The sequence below is a fragment of the Salvelinus namaycush genome, chromosome 29, assembly GCF_016432855.1.
Source record: "Salvelinus namaycush isolate Seneca chromosome 29, SaNama_1.0, whole genome shotgun sequence".
Taxonomy (NCBI): domain Eukaryota; kingdom Metazoa; phylum Chordata; class Actinopteri; order Salmoniformes; family Salmonidae; genus Salvelinus; species Salvelinus namaycush.
The window spans coordinates 9,312,080-9,336,025 of record NC_052335.1 but is presented as its reverse complement, the minus strand read 5'-3'; the positions used below and the strand labels follow the sequence as shown (position 1 = coordinate 9,336,025).

The window sequence follows — 23,946 nt, the reverse complement described above, 5'->3', positions numbered from 1 at the left end:
TTATTAAAGTAAGACAAAACACGAAACACTTTAACAGACTACAAAACAAATAAACGATGTAGACAGACCTGACTTGAGAACTTACAAACTACGAAGAACGCACGAACAGGAACAGACTACATACACGAACGACAAACGAAACAGTCCCGTGTGGTAGACATACAGACACGGAAGACAACCACCCACAACAAACAATGTGAAACAACCTACCTATATATGGTTCTCAATCAGAGGAAAACGTAAAACACCTGCCTCTGATTGAGAGCCATACAAGGTCAATTAAACCTGACACTTAACATAGAACAAACAACACAGACTGCCCACCCAGCTCACGTCCTGACCCACTAAACACAACTATACAAAAGGAAAACAAGGTCAGGAACGTGACATAGGTAGAGAACATTGAACAGAACAAAGTTATAACTTAATTTTGACAAAAATGCAAATAGAACAAGGTAAATATCAATATTTTGATGTCTCACTGGAGCAACACTTGGTTATATCTGCCTCTATGCATGACTGTCTTACGACTAGCTGTTAGTAGATAAGTGACTTAATATTGTTTTTTAAATGATTAATTAGGATCCACAGATTTATTGTAAAGATCCCCTCCCACCCCCCCCACCCCCCCCATACACACACACACACACACACACACACACACACACACAGACACACACACATCCACCCACATACATTCCTATCCGGCCATAAACAACAGATCAAATCTAGTTCTAATCCATGTGGATTTGATGGCAGCTGTTGAGTTTGATCAAAATGCAGTCCAATCAATACACATCAAGATTACCCAGGGAGCCTGTCAACAACAGGCCCCAAAACCCCACTGCTCTAGGCAGAGACCTGCATAGATAGTTTACAGCAGCATGAGCTCATGATTGTCTGCCACAGCAATAGTGAAATGAGAAATGCCAGCTATGAAATAACTAATCGTGTCTTCTTTTTTTCTCTTCACTCTCTCTCTCTCTCTGTGTGTGTAGGTTCCTTTGTGTGACTCTACCATGGACCACATCCTCTGTTGCCTGCTGGTCCTGGGAACCGCAGTGATGATGGCCCATGCATGCCCTAAGTACTGTGTCTGCCAGAACCTATCCGAGTCCCTGGGGACCCTGTGCCCCTCCAAAGGCCTTCTCTTCGTCCCGTTGGACCTCGACCGGCGCACTGTGGAGCTCCGGCTGGGTGGCAACTACATCCTCCGCATCACCCAGCAGGACTTTGCCAACATGACCGACCTGGTGGATCTGACGCTCAGCCGCAACACCATCAGCTACATCCAGCCCTTCTCCTTCGGCGACCTGGAGACCCTGCGTTCCTTACACCTGGACAACAACCGCCTCATGGAGCTGGGTCCAGAGGATCTCAGGGGCCTGGTTAACCTGCAGCACCTCATCGTCAACAACAACCAGCTGGGACGCATCTCAGACAGGAGCTTCGAAGACCTGGCCCCCTCCCTGGAGGATCTGGATCTGTCCTACAACAACCTGAGGAGCCTGCCCTGGGACTCAGTCAAGCAGATGGTCTCCCTCCACCAGTTGAGTCTTGATCATAACCTCCTGGACTTTATCCCTGAGGGGACCTTTACTGATCTAGAAAGGTTGGCTCGCCTGGATCTCACCTCCAACCGGCTGCAGAAGCTTCCCCCAGACCCCATCTTCGCCAGGGCACAGGATTTGGTGCTGTTGACCACGCCCTACACCCCTCAGCTGTCCCTTAGCATCGGGGGAAACCCCCTGCACTGTAACTGCGAGGTGCTGTGGCTGCGGCGGCTGGAGAGGGACGACGACCTGGAGACCTGCGCTTCCCCTCCCAGCCTGAAAGGGCGCTACTTCTGGTATGTGAGTGAGGAGGAGTTTGTGTGTGAGGCGCCACTCATCACTCAGCACACCCACAGGATGCTGGTGCTAGAGGGCCAGACAGCCAGCCTGAGGTGCGAGGCTGTTGGAGACCCCACCCCTACCATCCACTGGATGGCCCCCGATGACCGTCTCCTTGGCAACTCATCCCGTACCGCTGTCTACCGCAACGGCACCCTGGAAATCCTCATTACCACCTCCAAGGACTACGGTACCTTCACCTGCATCGCTGCTAACGTGGCTGGAGAGTCCACCGCCTCTGTGGAGCTGTCAATCATCCAGCTGCCCCACCTTAGCAACGGCACCAGTCAAGCCTCGCAGCCCAAGTCCCGCCTCTCAGACATCACAGGCACCACCAGGATCAGCAAGGGGGTTCCTAAGAGCCCGCCTGAGAAAATGGTCACTGTGTCAGAGGTGACGGCCATTTCAGCTCTGGTTAAGTGGACAGTCAGCAAGGCAGCGCCCAAGGTGAAAATGTTTCAGCTCCAGTACAACTGTTCGGACGACGAAGTCCTCATCTACAGGTAACAAAGGCAGACTTTTTTAAACGTTTCTTTCATTTTCAGATGAGAAGGTACACCGATAGCTTTGATCTATGAAGTAACAAAATAACAAGTTGTGATATATTGTATGGAGGAGACACTCAATACAAGTGTTGTTTTAACCCTCCAGGTGACTTGTTTTGTCTCTCAGCTTTCAGGAAAGATAGATGGATTGTGCCAAACAGTAAACAATGCCTTTTACACTAGACAAAATGCACAGCATCAACAACACTGCCACATGTACAGAACTTTCAGCCTTTCAAACCGAGTTGTCCTAATAATCGAGCTAATATAGCTCGATCCTAAGTGATCCATCCATCACCCATTGCTTTTGTCTGTCCGTTGAATTGTTCGACAGCGAAACAACTCTCTCCAATTTTACACTGCCTTTTTTCGCTAAGCGCTGCGTGGCGTTCGGCTCGCTTATGCTTCGTAGGCCATAAGCAAGAGAATTCCATCCCTAAAATCAATGGGGGGGAAATTCTGTCAATCCAGAGCTATTTGATGAGGCTAAAAATGTATTACTGGAAGCTGATACATTGTAAAGTAGCACATCTCCAAACGACTGTGAAACCAGCCAGAAAGGAAATCCAATTACTTAATGCCATTTAAATCAGTTACTCTGTTAAAACCTTGAGAAAGTCAGATCAGTTCAGCTGGAGCCTCGAGAGACGTATCCCTTTCGTTATATATTCTATTTTATTTCTCTGTTATCAGTTTTTTCAGTCATTGCCACTACAGTTCGTTATTATAGCGTTTTAGTTTAGAACATTACTTATTTCAGTGGAATTGATGATTAAAATTATAGTGTAAATCTTGCAACCTATTGTCAGTGTAATAAAACATTTTTCGAATAGGAGGGAATGGCAGCTGTTTTCTGAGCTCCTGACCAATTGTGCTATTTTGTGTCTTTTCTTGCGCTGATCTTAACTTTTTTTGTACATCATGTTTCCGCCATCGTTTCCTATGCTTCTGGACATCAGAACAGCGATCACTAACCTCGATTTGGACGAGGACTTCTACTTCAATGAGTAGGAGGCGAAAGACATAGTGATTATCCTGGACGAGGCCCTAATCCCTGACACTCGAAGGACGTGAAGGCGGCTCTATAGAGGCTGGCGCACGGGCACCCTGGTGAGAATACGGCAGAGAATAAAAAACATTGCCTCTACAGTCTCTGTTATATTGACAAATGTGCAATCGCTGGAGAATAAACTGGACAAGCACCGTTCGGACATTAAGAAATGTAATATCCTATGCTTCTCGGAGTCTTGGCTGAACAAGGACATGGATACTATACATCTAGCTGGCTTTTCTATGCATCGTCAGGACAGAATGGCAGAGTCCGGTAAGATCAGGAGGTGATGTGCGTGTCTCTTTGTAAACAACTGCTGGTGCGCAATCTCTAATATTAAGGATGTCTCGAGGTTCTGCTCGCCTGAGATACGATACGTCCTGATAAGCTGTAGACGATACTATTTACCAAGAGAGCTTTCACCTTTCACAAACTGATGCTGGCATTAAGACCACACTCAACAAGCTGTATACGGCCATATGCAAACAAGAAAACGCTCATCCAGAGGCGGAGCCCCTAGTGGCCGGTAATTTTAATGCAAGAAATCTGAAATCAGTTTTTATCAGGTATGAAGGTAAGACCCAGATGCAGAACACGTCGAATAAACAGTAGTTTAATATTCCAACAGGGGCAGGCAATAGACAGGTCAAGGCAGGTAGTAGTCAGTAAACCAGAGGTGGGTCAACGGTACCGGGTGGCAGGCAGGCTCAGGGTCAGGGTAAGGCAGAGATCGGTAATCCAGGGGGGGGCAAAGGTACAGGTCGGCAGGCAGGCTCAGGATCAGGGGCAGGCAGAGTGGTCAGGCAGGTGGGCTCGGAGTCAGGACAGGCAAGGGTCAAAACCAGGAGGGCGAGAAAAAGAGAGACTGGAGAAAGCAGGAGCTGAGACACAAAACGCTGGTTGACTTGAACAAACAAGATGAACTGGCAACAGACAAACAGAGAACACAGGTATAAACACACAGGGGATAATGGGGAAGATAGGCAACACCTGGAGTGGGGTGGAGACAATCACAAAGACAGGTGAAACAAATCAGGGAGTGACAGATTTACCCCATTTCTACCAGCATGTCACCTGTGCAACTAGACGGACAAAAACTCTAGATCAGCTTTAACCCACTCACAGAGATGCATCCAAAGCTCTCCCCCACCCTCCATTCAGCAAATTGGACCATAACTCTATATTCCTGATTCCTGCTTACAAGCAAAAACTCTAACAGGAAGTACCAGTGACATACTCAATACGGAAGTGGTCTAATGAAGCGGACGCTAAGATACAGGACTTATCCGATGCCATTGAGGAGTTTACCACATAAGTCACCAGCTTCATTAATAAGTGCATCGACAACGTTATCTCCACAGTGACCATACATACATATCCCAAAAAAGAAATCCATGGATTACGGGCAACATCCGCAGTGAGCTAAAGGCTAGAGCTACCGCTTTCAAGAACCAGGACACTAATCCGGATGCTTATAAGATATCCCGCTACGGCCTCCGACGAACCATCAAACAGGCAAAGCATCAATACAGGACTAAGATCGAATCCTACTACACCGGCTCTGACACTTGTCGGATGTGGCAAGGCTTGCAAACTATCACGGATTACAAAGTGAATCCCAGCCATGAGCTACCCAGCGAGCCTACAAGACAAGCTAAATGCCTTCTATGCTCGCTTCGAGGCAAGCAACATTGAACCATGTATGAGAGCACCAGCTGTTCCAGATGACTGTATGATACATAGCCGATGTGAGTAAGACCTTTAAACAGGTTAACATTCACAAGGACGCAGGGCCAGATGGATTACCAGGATGTGTATTCACTGACATTTTTAACCTCTCTATGACCCAGTCTGTAATACCTACATATTTCAAGCAAACAACAATAGTCCCTGTGCCTAAGAAAGCCAAGGTAACATGTCTAAAGGACTACCGCCCCGTAGCACTCACATCTGTAGCCATGAAATGCTTTCAAAGTCTGGTCATGACTCACATCAACACAATCATCCCAGAAACCCTGGACCCACTGAAATTCGCATACCGCCCCAACAGATTCCCAGGTGATGCAATCTCTATTACACTGCCCTTTCCCACTTGGAAAGCGATACCGGAGCTCCAAAGTCTGGGACCAAAAGCACCTGAACAGCTTCTACCCCCAAGCCATAAGACTGCTGAACAGTTAATCAAAATATATCTTTATCTTAATTGTTTTACACATACTCCTTTGCACTGGCTGTATGCACACTCACGAGACTCTCCCCACACACTGACACATACTACACTGACACTCCAACACACACACACACACAAACTACATAGATGCATATTGACACCACACACACACAGACACTCACACATAGACACATTTTCACACTTCACATACACTACCGTTCAAAGGTTTGGGGTCACTTAGAAATGTCCTTGTTTTTGAAAGAAAAGCTAATTTTTTGTCCATTAAAATAACATCAAATTGATCAGAAATACAGTGTAGACATAGTTAATGTTGTAAATGACTATTGTAGATGGAAAGAGTTGCAAAGAAAAAGCCATATCTCAGACTGGCCAATAAAAATAAAAGATTAAGATGGGCAAAAGAACACAAACACTGGACAGAGGAACTCTGCCTAGAAGGCCTCATCCCGGAGTCGCCTCTTCACTGTTGATGTTGAGACTGGTGTTTGCGGGTACTCTTTACTGAAGCTGCCAGTTGAGGACTTGTGAGGTATCTGTTTCTCAAACTAGACACTCTAATGTACTTGTCCTCTTGCTCAGTTGTGCACCGGGGCCTCCCACTCCTCTTTCTATTCTGGTTAGAGCCAGTTTGCACTCTTCTGTGAAGGGAGTAGTACACAGCGTTGTACGAGATCTTCAGTTTCTTGGCAATTTCTCGCATGGAATAGCCTTCATTTCTGAGAACAAGAAATATGACTGATGAGTTTCAGAAGAAAGGTCTTTGTTTCTGGCCATTGTGAGCCTGTAATCAAACCCACAAATGCTGATGCTCCAGATACTCAACTAGTCTAAAGAAGGACAGTTGTATTGCTTCTTTAATCTGAACAACAGTTTTCAGCTGTGATAACATAATTGCAAAAGGGTTTTCTAATGATCAATTAGCCTTTAAAAATGATGAACTTGGATTAGCTAACACAATGTGTCATTGGAACACAGGAGTGATGGTTGCTGATAATGTACCCCTATGTAGATTTTCCATTAAAAATCAGCTGTTTCCAGCAGCAATAGTCATTTACAGCATTAACAATGTCTACACTGTATTTCTGATCAATTTAATGGACAAAAAATGTGCTTTTCTTTCAAAAACAAAGACATTTCTAAGTGACCCCAAACTTTTGAATGGGAGCGTACATTGCTGCTGCTCTGTTTATTATATATTGCCTAGTCACTTGTATCCCTACCCACATGCACATACTGAATTACCTCAAATACCTCAACTACCTCATACTCCGGCACATTGACTCGGTACTGGTATTCATTGTCTACTTTTGAACTCTGCATTTTTGGGAATGGGCTCATAAGTAAGCATTTCCCTGTAAAGTCTACACCTGTTATATTCGGCGCATTTGACCAATAATATTTGATTTGATTTTGATAACAGCAAGTGAGAAAAACAGTCCTTCTTACTCTTCAACACAAATCTCTGACACTCAAAATAATACATGTTTTCTCGTTTCTCTGCCAAACCTAAATCGTCAAGGGTAAAATATGTAGAATTGACAAAGGGCTTGGAAGAGAATCAGACAGTATACTGATTTACCATATGGTTAGGGAAAGATAGAAATAATATGCTGTATACCCAGAGGATGTATCGTCATGAATATGTTAAGGGCATTATGTTTATCCATCAGGATTTTAGAGGCAGAGATAGCAGACAAGGAAGGTGCTATACACTCTTAGGCAAAAAGGTGCTATCTAGAACCTAAAAGGGTTCCATAGGAGAACCCTTTGAAGAACCTTGTTGGTTCCAGATAGAACCAAAAATAGTTCACCCTGGAACCAAAAAGGGTTATCCTATGGGGACAGCCAAAGAACCCTTTTGGAACCCTTTTTTCTAAGAGTGTATATGGACATAGTAATGGAAGTTATGTGTCAGACGGGGACATTCAGTGATATTTCAGTTGAATTGCAATGAGGCCCCCTCATATAATGGTTGGATTGTCGCATGCCATGTGATTTAATGCCTATGCTTCTCCTCGGCTTGGAGATGTGCTTCAGAAAGGATAGCAAGCTCCTGGGGCCACTATTATTGGCTATTAGCTGGAGTTGAAGAGAGTGGTGTGGATCCACGCTCCACTGCTCACGTATCACAAAGAAACATGCTACTTTGATTAGCACTCTCTGTGAGAAACGGTTAATGTGCCTCATGCCATATAGTACTCAACATCATGTAATGTCAAGATAATTGTCTCCACTCTTTTTACTGTATGTTATGTAAGCATTAGCCCATAGTACACACAGAAAGGGGGTTCTTGCCCATCTAGAGCCTTTCCCTGAACCCATTTTATATTTCTGTTTGTTGAAGTTGAACCTATCCTTAGGCCAAGACATTAATACTTGAGAATGTGGTCTTTTAAAATGTGTCCGATTTGGGTACGAGTGAACGGATGACTTCCTGTGTTAGTCATAACGTAATGAAATATTCAGGCAGATCATGAGGTTTAGAGTTTTTTCAAGGGAGGGAGATGGGATCTGCATTTGCATTTTAATGGTGCATTTCAGACAGAAATCAGAGGTAGAGATGGATACATTAGTCTTTTTAACAGTTATGATGAATACCTTCCTAACGAATGACTGCTGGCTAAGGACATTGCAGCTGATACATTGCAGCGTTTACTTTTTCGTTCTTTACTTTAATTTCTGTTTGATCTTGCTTTGGAATTTAGCATTTTTACCGGCGTCTTGGTTTTGTCTTCGCCCAACGTTTTTCATTCAGCTTTTCCCTTTGGATGTTTTTATCTGCTCCACCACGTGTCTGGTAAGGTTTAACGCGTCCCCTCCTACTCAACCTCCTTACAAAAACCTCCTTACGATCTGGGCCCTGTCTGCCCTGGCCTGTGTCCCACTGTCTGGCACAGGTACCCTAGCCACACTCCCCCTCTCTCTCGAGCTTTCGCTCGCTCGCATCGAGCACACACGCACATATGTACATACACACACACCACAGAATTTTGACTGATCTGAATTTTATGTTGGCTAATTAACTTGTGAATCTTATTATTTGAGCTTTACTCAGCAACAAAGTCCAATCATTTTTCTCTGCCCTTAACCTTGCTCTAAACACCTCCAAAAACAAGGCTCAACTGCAGGCTAAGGTTAAATCTAGGCTTGGTTTCCTCTATCGTAATCGCTCCTCTTTCACCCCAGCTGCCAAACTAACCCTGATTCAGATGGCCATCCTACCGATGCTAGATTACAGAGACGTAATTTATAGATTGGCAGGTAAGGATGCTCTCGAGCGGCTAGATGTTCTTTACCATTCGGCCATCAGATTTGCCACCAATGCTCCTTATAGGACACATCACTGCACTCTATATCAAATCAATTTCTATTTAGAAAGCCCTTTTTACATCAGCTGATGTCACAAAGTGCTTATACAGAAACTCAGCCTAAAACCCCAAACAGCAAGCAATGCAGATGTAGAAGTACTTTATACTCCTCTGTAAACTTGCCATCTTTGTATACTCGGCACAAGACCAACTGGTTGATGCTTATTTATAAAACCCTATTAGGCCTCACTCCCCCTATTTGAGATACCTACTGCAACCCTTCATCCTCCACATACAATACCCGTTCTGCCAGTCACATTCTGTTAAAGGTTCCCAAAGCACATACGTCCCTGGGTCGCTCCTCTTTTCAGTTCGCTGCAGCTAGCGACTGGAACGAGCTGCAAAAAACACTCAAACTGGCCAGTTTTATCTCTGTCTCTATATTCAAAGACTCAATCATGGACACTATAACTGACACTTGTGGCTGCTTCGAGTGATGTATTGTCATCTCTACCTTTTTGCCCTTCATGCTGTTGTCTGTGCCTAACAATGTTTGTACCATGTTTGTGCTGCTGCCATGTTGTCCTGCTGCCATGTTGCTACGGTGTGTTGTCATGTTCTGTTGCTCCCATGCTGTTTTGTCATGTGTTGCTGCCATGTTGTGTTGTTGTATTAGGTCTCTCTTTATGTAGTGTAGTGGGGTCGTGATGTGTGTTTTATCCTACATGTATTTATTTTATTTTTCCCCATCCCTGCAGGAGGCCGTTTCCCTCTTGCTAGACAGTCATTGTAAATAATAATTTGTTCTTAATTGTTCTAATTAAATAAAGGTTAAACAATTCAAATATATCAAATTAACTTTGGATTTAGGAACTCCATTTGTGAACACTTTGTGTATTGCTGGGCTCATAGCAGGATTCTCTTACATTTGAATAGCCTGGGATTCCCGAGTGGCACAGTGGTCTAAGGCACAGCATCGCAGTGCTGAGTCGTCACTACAGACTCAGCTTTGATCCCAGGCTGTGTCACAGCCGGCCGTGACCGGGAGACCCATGAGGGGAGGGTTCGGCCGGCCGGGTTGTCCTTGTCTCATCGTGCTCTAGCGACTCTTTGTGGCGGGCCGGGCGACTCCAAGCTGACCTCGGTCGTCAGTTGGATGGTGTTTCCTCCAACACAATAGTGCGGCTGGCTTCTGGGTTAAATGAGCAGTGTGTCGAGAAGCAGTGTGTCTTGGCAGGGTTGTGTTTCGGAGGACACATGGCTCTCGACCTTCGACTCTCCCGGATCTACCAATTGGACACCACGAAGAAGGGGTGAAAAAATTTAAGATATGAATAGCCTAAGGGACCAGGGTCTGTAACGTAAAAAAAAAAATCACATGACTCTCCCCTTGTACTTGAAACAAATGGCAGCACCCTCCCCCTTCATCGAATTAACCCAAAACAATGATTACCATCAAATTAGGCCTACCTCATTATTACAATCAGGCGGTGAAAATAAATCTGCTTTATAATAGAGCATTGCATGCACGTATAGTTTTATTTGCGGGACCCAATTTTTTTTTTTTTTTTATAAATGCATATAATGCAATTCTAGTCATTTGAGTCAATTGGAGGTGTACCTGTGGATGTATTTCAAGGCCTACCTTCAAACTCAGTGCCTCTTTTCTTGACATCAAAAGAAGTCAGCCAAGACCTCAGAAAAAAATTGTAGACCTCCACAAGTCTGGTTCATCCTTAGGAGCAATTTCCAAACGCCTGAAGGTACCACATTCATCTATACAAACAAGAGTACGCAAGTATAAACACCATGGGACCACGCAGCCGTCATACCGCTCTGGAAGGATACGCATTCTGTCTCCTAGAGATGAACGTACTTTGGTGCGAAAAGTGCAAATCCATCCCTGAACAACAGCAAAGGACCTTATGAAGATGCTGGAGGAAACAGGTACAAAAGTATCTATATCCACAGTAAAATTAGTCCTATATTGACATAACCTGAAAGGCCGCTCAGCAAGGAAGAAGCCACCACTCCAAAACTGACATAAAAAAGCCAGACTACGGTTTGCAACTGCACATGGGGACAAAGATCGTACTTTGTGGAGAAATGTCCTCTGGTCTGATGAAACAAAAATAGTACTGTTTGGCCATAATGACCATTGTTATGTTTGGAGGAAAAAGGGGGATGCTTGCAAGCCGAAGAACACCATCCCAACCGTGAAGCACGGGGGTGGCAGCATCATGTTGTGGGGGTGCTTTACTGCAGGAAGGACTGGTGCACTTCACAAAATAGATGGCATCATGAGGTAGGAAAATTATGTGGATATATTGAAGCAACATGTCAAGACATCACTCAGGAAGTTAAAGCTTGCTCGCAAATGGCCAATGATCCCAAGCATACTTCCAAAGTTGTGGCAAAATGGCTTGAGGACAACAAAGTCAAGGTATTGGAGTGGCCATCACAAAGCCCTGACCTCAATCCTATAGAAAATGTGTGGGCAGAACTGAAAAAGTGTGTGCGAGCAAGGAGGCCTACAAACCTGACTCAGTTACACCAGCTCTATCATGAGGAATGGGCCAATGAATAGTCATAACATAATGAAATATTCAGGCAGATCATGAGGTTTAGAGTTTTTTCAAGGGAGGGAGATGGGATCTGCATTTGAATTTTAATGGTGCATTTCAGACAGAAATCAGAGGTAGAGATGGATACATTCGTCTTTTTAACAGTTATGATGAATACCTTCCTAACGAATGACTGCTGGCTTCACCCACCTTATTGTGGGAAGCTTGTGGAAGGCTACCCAAAACGTTTGACCCAAGTTAAACAATTTAAAGGCAATGCTACCAAATACTAATTGAGTGTATGTAAACTTCTGACCCACTGGGAATGTGATGAAAGAAATTAAAGCTGAAATAAATCATTCTCTCTACTATTATTGTGACATTTCAAAAAGTGGTGATCCTAACTGACTTGTAACAGAACAGTCGCTGTTTGCAAAGAATTAAATCTGAGACATCATATGATTGATTATAAGCATTGTAGCCTAATTTCAAAAGTTACCTTTCCACCCCAGACAGAGGACTTAAGCAAAAACAAAATATCCTTAACTGCTGGCTACTCTTCCTAGGCGTAACCCTACAAGAGAAGGTCACAAGTGCGTCCCTCAGGGCTGCCTGGGTTTAAATATCTTCTCTTTTAAAGAATGTGAATAGGCCTAGCTCAATTGATAGAGTCAGAATTGTAGGCCTATTAAATTACTTGCCAAAAAAAACTAAAAATGATTACTCGGCTAAAGAACTTCGTAGCTCAGCATCGTAGCTGAATTTTATTTCATAGACACAAACTAAAGACATCCCCATATGCATCAGACATCCCCATATGCATCATATGCATCAGAGTCGCGTCTGTCTTGTGCATTTTTCAGCTAATTTCTAGCATAAACCATTGCGGAGGAAAGCGTTGTTATAGACAGCTTTATATAATCAGAATTCAAATTCTTAAGCTTAAAAGGGGTATGCTTTTTGCCATTGTCTTTATCAAAAAGTAGACTATGGCATACCCTCACATAGGCCTACCCTCTCAATTTGAGCACTGGCTTTAACTTAACAGACCAAACCCTTCACGGACACAGGTACACTATATATACAATAGTATGTGGAAACCCCTTCAAATGAGTGGATTCGGCTATTTCAGCCACACCTGTTGATGACAGGTGTATAAAATAGAACACACAGCCATGCAATCTCCATAGACAAACATTAGCGATTGCATGACCATACTGAGTAGCTCAGTGACTTTCAATGTGGCACTGCCATAGGATTCCACCTTTCTAACAAGTCAGTTCATCAAATTTCTGCCCTGCTAGAGTGCGTAAAAATCGTCTGTCCTCGGTTGCAACACTCACTACCGAGTTCCAAACTGCCTCTGGAAGCAACGTCAGCCTAAGTACTGTTCGTCGGGAGCTTCATGAAATTGGTTTACATGGCCGAGCAGCCACACACAGGACTAAGATCACCATGCGCAATGCCAAGCATGGGCTGGAGTGGTGTAAAGCTTGTAGCCATTGGACCCTGGAACAGTAGAAACACGTTCTCTAGAGTGATGAATCAAGCTTCACCATCTGACAGTCTGACGGACGAATCTGGGTTTGGCGGATGCTTCCTGCCCCAATGCATAGTGCGAACTGTAAAATTTGGTGGAGGAGGAATAATGGTCGGGGGCTGTTTTTCATGGTTCGGGCTAGGCCCCTTAGTTCCAGGAAAGGGACGTTTTAACGCTACAGCATACAATGACATTCTAGACGATTCTGTGCTTCCAACTTTGCACAGGGCCCTGACCTCAACCCCATCGAACACCTTTGGAATGAATTGGAACACCGGCTGTGAGCCAGGCCTAATCGCCCAACATCAGTGCCTAACCTCCCTAATGCTATTGTGGCTGAATGTTAGCAAGTCCCCGCAGAAATGTTCCAACATCTAGGGGAAAGCCTTCCCAGAAGAGTGAAGGCTGTTATAGCACCAAAGGGGGGACCAACTCCATTTTAATGCCCATTATTTTGGAATGAGATGTTCAACGAGCAGGTGTCCACTTTTGGTCATGTAGTGTAATTAATGAATGGTGGAGGAATTGGACAAAAAATATATGGATAGCCTATAATTTAGTCTGTCAAACAGGTAGGCCTACATTTTATTTCTTAAATAGGAAGAAATAGGCTCCATTACAAAGTCCTCTAGTTGTTAGTTAATTGGAATTAAAATGAAGACTGCTGAAATGAATTACTAGAATTAGGATAATTTCAGCACCATGTGCTGTCCATCACCCGATTCTTGTGCCAGTGTGATGAATATGAGCCCTGAGCTGACGGCGGCAACCCATGTGGAGACTGTGGCACAGGCTGGTGATGTGGAAAGTACCAGAAACCCCTGATAGGGGAGGTGCATGCAAGCAGATGGTCAAAGTTGGCTAGGATAGAATAAATTATATATGAAAACCTGCAAAATTGTGAATGCAAACCAGGCAAAAAACGCACTACCCTACCCTATCCCCAATAAAAATCCACACAAACCTCCCCAAAGCAACAAAAAATGATATCCTATCACCCTATTTATTTTTTTGCATTCATCCATTATAGTTAGTATAGCTGGAAGTTTTATTGCAAGATATACACTCAAGGGTATGGACACTGGCGAGAGTCACGGCTCATTTAATCTCCCCGCTGCCGCTACAGTACAATACAGTACAGCAGCATCTCCCAAGAAATGCCCTAGCAGGGACTGCAGAGTCCATTAGGGATTTCTGCTTAGAAATGCATAATCAAATTTCCCAGCACCCTGATGTTTAGGCTAAATCAATGGAGCAAGAGACCCATTTGGCATGACCTTGTCTGTATTTGTCCAGAGAGAGGCCGCCTTAAGAAATCAATGAGAAGATTGAGCTATGCTTTGCAAACATGAGTCACAGAGTTTCTAAACCCAGAGGTGCAACATCGCAAGGCTTCCGTGAATGCTTGCGAAACCGACCAAACAGACCCGGCCGGGGTTTGGGAAGTCAATGAGAGAAGTGAAAAATGATTCCTTAGTTGTTCATTTTATAAAAAACTAAAGGCACAAACTAGATTCGAGCCATGGTGTTAAGTAGTTGAACTTGTTATTACTCCAACCTCGTGAAAGTGACAAACTGACACGTTTACATTTTCATCAAAAACAACTTTATATCGAAGGAGTGCCTTTGATTTGATGGCCTGCACATGCACAGTTCAGCGCGAGATGACCGTTAGACCCGATTATGTGTTTCTACGAATGAGATTAGATGGCCAAAAAAGAAATGCTTTAGCCTGAAATAATGATTTGTTTGTTTGTTTTTCGCTGGGTCTATTTCTTGCCAATGAGGAAGTGTGTTGAAACTGTAACTGACAATACTGTGGCTCCCCTCTCCTTTTCCTTCCCAGAAGCAATGTTTAAGGACTATCCCTCTCCCTCTCTTTCTGTGATTAATGTTATGGCCTCATGCTCTGTCCAAATTGCCTTTGCAGCCCACATTTGTTGTTTATCTCCCCATGATAAGCACCAACAGATGTTTTCCTTGAGTTCCACTTTGTTCTGTATTTCAATTCATCTGAATGAACCAGTCAACAAATATGTTTAAAATCAATCAGTCACGGACAGAGGAGAGAGCAGCGCACAGCAAAACGGGGCTATTCATCATGATAAATGTATATTTGGGTGGGGGCAGAGTAGATGTCTGTTGAGTGGGGGGGTAGAAGCTATTGGCCAGTCTTAGTTTTTGCCATGATGCTCCTGCCTGTACTGCCCGCGTCCAAGTGATGGAAGTGGGGAGAACATGCCGTGGCTCTGGTGGCTGAGGTCCCTGATGATCTTCTTGGCCTTCCTGCGACACCTGGTGTTGTAGGTGTCCTGGAGAGCAGTCAGTGTGCGCCCAATGGTGCGTTCGGCTGAGCGTACCTCCCTCTGTAGTGCCTTGCAGTCAGCGACGGTGGAGTTGCCATACCAGGCTGTGATGTAGCCCGACAGTATGTGTTGATGGTGCTCCTGTAGAATACTGTGAGGGCCCCTGGGGACAGGATTAGTTTCTTCAGCCTCCTGAGGTTTACCTTTTACTGCAGTGGGATAAATCAGGGTCACGCAGAGTGTTTCTTGGTAGTCTTAAACAAACCTACTGTGAAACAAATCAAATAAATTGTATTGGTCACATACACATATTTAGCAAATGTTATTGCGGGTGTAGCAAAATGCTTCTCTTCCTAGCTCCAACAGTGCTGTAGTATCTAACATTTCACAAAAATACACACAAATCTCAAGGTAAAATAACGGAATTAAGAAATATGTAAATATTAGGATGAGCAATGTCGAGTGGCATTGACTAGAATACAGTATAATACTGTATATAAACTCAGCAAAAAAAGAAATTGCCTCACTGTCAACTGCGTTCATTTTCAGCAAACTTAACGTGTAAATATTTGTAAAAACATAAGATTCAACAACTGAGACATAAACTGAACAGGTTCCACAGACATGTGACTAACATAAATGGAATAATGTGTCCCTGAACAAAGGGGGGGGTTCAAATCAAAAGTAACGATCAGTATCTGGTGTGGCCACCAGCTGCATTAAGTAGTGCAGTGCATCTCCTCCTCATGGACTGCACCAGATTTGCCAGTTCTTGGTGTGAGATGTTACCCCACTCTTCCACCAAGGCACCTGCAAGTTCCCGGACATTTCTGGGGGAAATGGCCCTAGCCCTCACCCAGGAAATCACACACAGAACGAGCAGTATGGCTGGTGGCATTGTCATGCTGGAGGGTCATGTCAGGATGAGCCTGCAGGAAGGGTACCACATGAGGGAGGAGGATGTCTTCCCTGTAACGCACAGCGTTGAGATTGCCTGAAATGACAACAAGCTCAGTCCAATAATGCTGTGACACACCGCCCCAGACCATGACGGGCCCTCCACCTCCAAATCGATCCCGCTCCAGAGTACAGGCCTCGGTGTAACGCTCTTTCCTTCGACGATAAACGCGAATCCGAGCATCATCCCTGGAGAGACAAAAACGCGACTCGTCAGTGAAGAGCACTTTTTGCCAGTCCTGTCTGGTCCAGCGATGGTGGGTTTGTGCCCATAGGTGACGTTGTTGCCGGTGATGTCTGGTGAGGACCTGTCGTACAACAGGCCTACAAGCCCTCAGTCCAGCCTGTCTCAGCCTATTGCGGACAGTCTGAGCACTGATGGAGGAATTGTGCGTTCCTGGTGTAACTCAGGCAGTTGTTGTTGCCATCCTGTACCTGTCCCGCAGGTGTGATGTTCGGATATACTGATCCTGTGCAGGTGTTGTTACACATGGTCTGCCACTGCGAGGACGATCAGCTGTCCGTCCTGTCTCCCTGTAGTGCTGTCTTAGGCTTCTCACAGTACAGACATTGCAATTTATTGCCCTGGCCACATCTGCAGACCTCATGCCTCCTTGAAGCATGCCTAAGGCACGTTCACGCAGATGAGCAGGGATCCTGGGTGTTTTTCAGAGTCAGTAGAAAGGCCTCTTTTGTGTCCTACGTTTTCATAACTGTGACCTTAATTGCCTACCGTCTGTAAGCTGTTAGTGTCTTAACAACCGTTCCACAGGTGCATGTTGATTAATTGTTTTTGGTTCATTGAACAAGCATGGGAAATAGTGTTTAAAGCCTTTACAATGAAGATCTGTGAATTTATTTGGATTTTTACGAATTATCTATGAAAGACAGGGTCCTGAAAAGGGGACGTTTCTTTTTACATATGAAATTAGTAAAATAGTATGTAAACATTATTAATGTTGCCAGTGTTCCATTATTAAAGTGCCCAGTGATTCCATGTCTATTTACATAGAACAGCAGCCTCTAAGGTGCAGGGATGAGTAACCGGGTGGTAGCTGGCTAGTGACAGTGACTAAGTTCAGGGCAGGGTACTGGTTGGGGGCCAGCTATTTAACAGTCTGATGGCTTGAGATATAATCTGTTTTTCAGTCTCTCGGTCCCAGCTTTGATGCAACTGTACTGACCTCGCCTTCTGGATGATAGCGGGGTGAACAGGCCGTGGCTCGGGTGGTTGATGTTCTTGATGATCTTTTTGGCCTTCCTGTGACATCGGGTGCTGTATGTGTCCTGGAGTGGAGGCAATGTGCCCCCTCTGGAGAGTTCTGTGGTTGCGGGTGGTGCAGTTACCATACCAGGTGGTGATACAGCCCGACGGGATGCTCTCAATGGTGCATCTGTAAAAGTTTGTGAGGGTCTTAGGGGCCAAGTCAAATGTCTTCAGCCTCCTGATGTTGAAGAGGCACCGTTGCTCCTTCTTCACCACACTGTCTGTGGGGGTGGACCATTTCAGCCAATTTCTCAACGGCGACCCTGTTGATAAATATTGTTCATTTGACTGCAGGAAAGGGTTACAGAGTCGCTGTTGTGCCTTCTTCACTACAGTGTCCATGTGGTTTGCCAATTTCAGCCAATTTCTCCAGAGAAATGTTGATGATCCCTGTTGATGATTATATGGGCACATTTAAAATCATTGCCAACCTCGATAAAGATTTGCAAAAAAGCCTGTATAAAAGAAATATTACAAATACTGAGCTATATTGTATGCTCCAAAATATTTTAAAAATGCAATTCTTTTATACTAATACAATTTCTCAGAGATAATTTTAAATGTTTTATTTGTCATTTAAAAAATCTAAAAAAAGATGTGCCAGAATTATTGGCACCCCTGTTTTCAATACTTTGTGCACCCCCTTTGTGCACCCAAGTATAACAGCACTTAGGCTTTCTCTATAATGTTTTATGAGATTTCAAGAACACATTGGGAGGGAAAGACTAGCCCTCCATATTAGAATATATCCAGATCCTTGATGTCTTTCGGTCTGTGCTTATGCCCTCTTTAATTCAAGCCACAGGTTTTCAATGGGGTCCAAGTCCGGAGACTGAGATGGCCATCGCAAAATGTTCAATTAACCGTTTCTTTGTGGATCTTGATGTATGCTTGGGGTCATTGTCTTGCTGGAAGATCCACTTACAGCCAAGTTTTAGCCTCCTGGCAGAAGCAACCAAGTTTTGGGCTAAAATGTCCTGGTACATGGTAGAGTTCATGATGCCTTTGACCTTAACAAGGGCCCTAGAACCAGTGGAAGTAAAACAGCCCGATAACATCAATGATCCACCACCATATGTTACAGTAGGTATGGGATTATTTTCTGCAAATGGACCTGCATGGCCAACATATCACATAGCCCTGCATGGCTAGCATATCACATAGCCCTGCATGGCTAGCATATTACATAGCCCTGCATGGCCAGCTTATTACATGGACCTGCATATTACATTGACCTGCATAGCCAGCTTATTACATGGACCTGCATATTACATGGACCTGCATATTACATGGACCTGCATGGCCAGCTTATTACATGGACCTGCCTATTACATGGACATGCATATTACATGGACCTGCATGGCCAGCATATTGCATGGACCTGCATGGCCTGCATATTACATGGACCTGCATGGCCAGCATATTACATGGGTGTTCATGGCCAGAATATTACATGGACCTGCATGGCCAGCATATTACATGGACCTGCATGGCTAGCATATTACATGGACCTGCATGGCCAGCATATTACATGGACCTGCATGGCCAGCATATTACATGGACCTGCATGGCCAGCATATTACATAGACCTGCATGGCCAGCATATTACATGGACCTGCATGGCCAGCATATTACATGGACCTGCATGGCCAGCATATTACATGGACCTACATGGCCAGCATATTACATGGACTTGCATGGCCAGCATATTACATGTACCTGCATGGCCAGCATATTACATGAACCTGCATGGCCAGCATATTGCATAGGTGTTCATGGCCCGCTGGTAACACTTTATTTAAATGGTCCATAATAAAACATTTATAATGCCTTTATAAATTATGTGTTCACCGTTATTAATCATTACTCCCACATTAATAAACCATTCTCACTTTTTAAACTTTATAAATACTCTATAAATGTTTTGAGTGACCAGTGGTAGACATTCCAGCAGTACCTGATGCTGAAAATGACCTAGAACAAACATATCATCTGTAAAAGAATAAGAACATAACACAGGATGTTTAAGGATTTTAGGAAACATACTGAACATTTTAAATAAATGTGTAAAAATCTAGCTTACTGACATTTACAATTGTGGGAGTAATGATTAAGAAATGGCGAGCAAACTGTTATTAAATGCTTTGTTATAAATAATGTATTACAGACCGTTAAAATAAAGGGATACTCCAGCATGGGTGTGTATGGCCAGCATTTTACACAGGTGTGCATGGCCAGATACCTTGACTGAATGACTGCCGTTGTCGAGCTCTGAGCCAGTTCCCTGGACATTACTCACCATGTTCTCAGGCATGTTACTTCAGCCAGCTCCTCCAGGATTCCTTTCTTTTTTTTTTGATAGTTGTCTGCCAAAATTCTGACATTTTGCTATGATTTTGTCAAATTTGTCTCAAAATGAGTGGAGGAGCCCTCTTTTTGTAGTGTGGTGATCGGACAGTTATATGAAGGAATATTGTGATGATTTTGATGTTTTATGCGGTAATAGTGAGGTGATTGGTCAAATTTGCAAGTCCTCAAATATGTGGGGAATTGTTGATTTGCAAAAAAATGTATCTAAATCCTGGAGGGACTGTTCTGTATAAGACCCTCCTCTGGACAGGTGAGATGGTCTCATCCATTACTGTTTTATAAGGCTACCTGTCTCTCGCCTCAGAGACTCTATCTTCTGATGTAAGAAAGCGCTTGCAGCTGCCTGAGCGACATAGGTATCTGAGGCTCTCGCTGTTACACAAGGCTTTCAATCTTCTCTCTTTCACTATCTTTCACTCTTCCTCTGTGTTCTGCTTATTTATTTCTCTCTCATCTCCATGGCTCAGATATGGGATGGAGCGTCTGTTTGCTGCAGCAGGACAGACTGCTTAAAGAGATAAAGCCAATTACAGCTGGCTGTCTGTTAGACTAGAACAGCAACCACAAATAGACAACACTTGACATCTCCCCGGGAATGAACATAGGAACACGGAAGCCCTCTTTTTCTTTTAGTGGAAATTACATCATAAAGAACAATCAAACACTGTTTTATTTTCGTTGCATTGATATTACATGTGTTGATCAATTCAATTGTACCAAATCTACTAGGTTTTCACCATGCGTGTTTAACACTTGCTCTGTGTTTCTATAGGATGATCCCGGCCTCCAGCAATGCCTTCCTGGTGACCAACCTGGTGTCGGGGACAAAGTACGACCTGTGTGTCTTGGCCGCCTGGGACGACACCGCCACCACCCTGACTGCCACCAACGTGGTGGGCTGTGCCCAGTTCTTCACCCGCGATGACTACACCCAGTGCCAGTCTCTCCACAGCCAGTTCCTAGGGGGCACCATGATCCTGGTGGTGGGTGGCATCATCGTGGCGACGCTACTCGTCTTCATCATTATCCTGATGCTGCGCTACAAGGCCACCGACAATGAGGGTGGTGGCACGGGGGGGATCGGCAAGCTGACCAGCGTTAGTGCCACCCACTCACAGACCAATGGGGGCCGGCTGGGACAGAATGGCATGCCCCTGCCCTTGCCCAAACCCAAGGCCAAAGTGACCATCCAAGACGAGGTGGTGGAGTTTAAATGCGGATCCCTCCAGAGCAGCCTCACCTCCTCCTCTTCCTCGTCGGGTGGCTCGATGGCCGGGGGTGGCTCTCACAGCCCCAACAGCACCCTGGCCAACATGTGGAGGCAGGCGGCCCCCTCCAAGCCCCGGGCCAACCTGGACCACCTGCTGGGGGCCTTCAACTCCCTAGAGCTCCGGGCGGGCCAGGCCAGGGGTAGGGGAGACCTGGGGGAGCCATCCTCCAGCAGTAGCACTCTAGTGGCGGGCGGCGATAGGCCCCCCACAGACAGGGAGCCCCTGCTGGGCCACACAATGGACTCACGGCTCTGCCGGGTGCTCATGCTGCCTCTGGACTCCAAGCCAAAAAGAAGCCAGTCGTTTGACATGGGGGACTGTATGGATACAAACCGGCAAACAGAGAAAGCGATGGCCTCCAGCGCCTCCACGGCCACAACGCCGGTGTGCAGCTACCCCCGGCGCATCAGCAGCATCTGGACTAAGAGGAGCTTGTCTGTGAACGGCATGCTGCTGCAGTGTGACGAGGAGGGGGATATGGGAGGGAGCAAGGGGACCTTCGAGAGCCAAGAGTGGGTCATGGAGAGTACTGTCTAGGAGAGATGGTGACACACTTTGCATCTTCTAAAACACTGCCCCAGGAAGGTGGCAATACGCCTCAGTTCTGATAGACCCACCGGTGAGTGGAGAAGTCCCTGCTTCCTCCCTCCTTCCTTGTTTGCATGGAATTCATTCATGTTAATCTATTGTGGATCCACCATTGTTGTGACAGATGAGTAAAGCTCAAACCACGCCTCTTGAACCCCAAATGGGTAAATAGGGTAAAGACGCTCGGTGGACAGAGCTGATTGGTGGAGTGAGGTTGTTTTGTGTTTGTATGTGTGTGTTCTCTACATGGGGAGGGGGCACGCACAGTAATGGTCAACCACAAACTACAAGTAAGTCATGTAATGAAACCTAGTGGATTGTGCAATCTGTGTGCGGTATGGAGTCACATGGAAACTCAGAAATTGGAAGCAGGCCTGTTGTTCATAACGAGGGCCTTAGTTTCTCAGACACAAGGAACGTAAAACAAATCACTGTATTTGTTGACTTGTAAAATGGCATACCATAAAAGCCACTCTTGTTACTGTTGCTGAGATGTTGGGCCATGCCTCTGGACTATACTACTGCTGCAAGTTCATCTGAAATATGTCATGAATTTTTATATATTTAATTTTGCCGATCAAATACACATTGTCCAGTACTGTTCTTTGCCTCTGTACAAGATGGGGCTCCGACCTCAATATTTGCATTATGAAAAACCACAATATACAAGTATATCCAGCCACATTTTTTTATATCCACAGAACCATTTTGTTTCTTAATCCATTCGAACTGAATGGTATTTATATATCGGTGATGTAATTAATCCTTACAAAAATATATAAAAAAGATTTCATGAAAACAATGTCTGTGAATATATTAACTTTATATACAGAGTATATATTTGAGGGTTCATTAAATAATTCCATATCTGGTACCCTATCAAGAAGGATTAATGTATATAGCAAGCAAACAATTTCTCTTTCTTAAAGTTAACAATGTGAAAATGGTAAGGTCTTACGTGAAAATTGAACCGTTATCGTGAATTAACCCAATATAGAGCTCACAACCAACACAAGTTAACACTCTCCAGCAAGAAAGATTAAGCCCCCAGAAAAACTGCAGCTCAACATGCACAATTGTTGAGAGACAAGCATTCTTCTCCAATTCCAAGGAACATTTGTACATGTTTATGAACTTTGATGCACTGACCTTAATTCTCTATCTGGAACTCATCACCTTAAATGATCGACATTTGAGAGTAAGCATACAGCTTGCCACCCTTACCAGTTATTGGCATGAGAAATGTACAGGGAATTCGTACTGAACTATCTATGTCTAGGAATTGTCAAACCGGATTTTTGGTTTGGTAGCATAAACTCAGTGTTACAAAACCCTCCATCTCTTTGTGATCGTGTCAAGACAGCCCTTCATGAACATGAACTACAACTGATTTAACTTGAGTTTACAAAAAAATCCATTGTAAGGTACCATAAACGTACAGTGCACAATGGTTATGCTCTCAACAATGGTGAAGTTGTTGGCTTTTCTGTAACGTGTACAACTTGCATGTTTATCGAGGACTAACTCATAAGACCATGAAGGACCTTATACACTATCTCTCTTTCTCTATCTGTCCTTTCTCATATTGTGTTGTCTGAATGACTTCCACTGCTTCTGTACATTGACTCTGTATACTGGCTTTTTTGTACAATAATTGAGTGAGAATGTTCAATGGCGAAAACAATAATGTATACCAGTGTCTTTGTAAGCATAAAGAAATACAGAGGTGCTTCACTGTATCATTACAGCGTAACCATGTACATTTCTCACCTGGAATTGTAGACAATGTTTCGGTGGTCAAACCTATTGTTTTTTGCTACAAAATGAAAAAGAAAAAAATAATATTCTGAAACATTCATGTTGTGTCAGACCCTTATTATAAGACATGCTAATGTGCAACATTTGTCATATAAATGTATTGAATTGTTCAGCATTGCAATTATTTTGTCAGCCTCTGGTAGTTCTGGGGTGCACCGTAATCTGATCCGTATGAGGTAACCTGTCTAAATGACTATAGCCTCGTAGCACTCATATCTGTAGCCATGAAATGCATGTTATAATGTTAAAACATACTTGGGGTGTGTAGGCAGAGAGTT

General features: G+C 44.3%; 1 protein-coding gene across 2 annotated transcripts; it reads left to right on the top strand.

The window, feature by feature from the left end:
- Positions 1–1,019: 1,019 nt before the first annotated feature.
- On the top strand, positions 1,020–21,799 carry LOC120023875 (leucine-rich repeat and fibronectin type-III domain-containing protein 2-like). Of its 2 annotated transcripts, XM_038967975.1 has the most exons (3): positions 1,020–2,395; positions 20,764–21,581; positions 21,612–21,799. In XM_038967975.1, exons 1-3 carry the CDS (start codon positions 1,020–1,022, stop codon positions 21,797–21,799), a joined length of 2,382 nt encoding a protein of 793 aa, XP_038823903.1. The 2 variants fall into 2 exon arrangements, with proteins under 2 accessions (XP_038823903.1, XP_038823902.1); XM_038967974.1 differs by having other exon boundaries at positions 20,764–21,799.
- Positions 21,800–23,946: the final 2,147 nt, after the last annotated feature.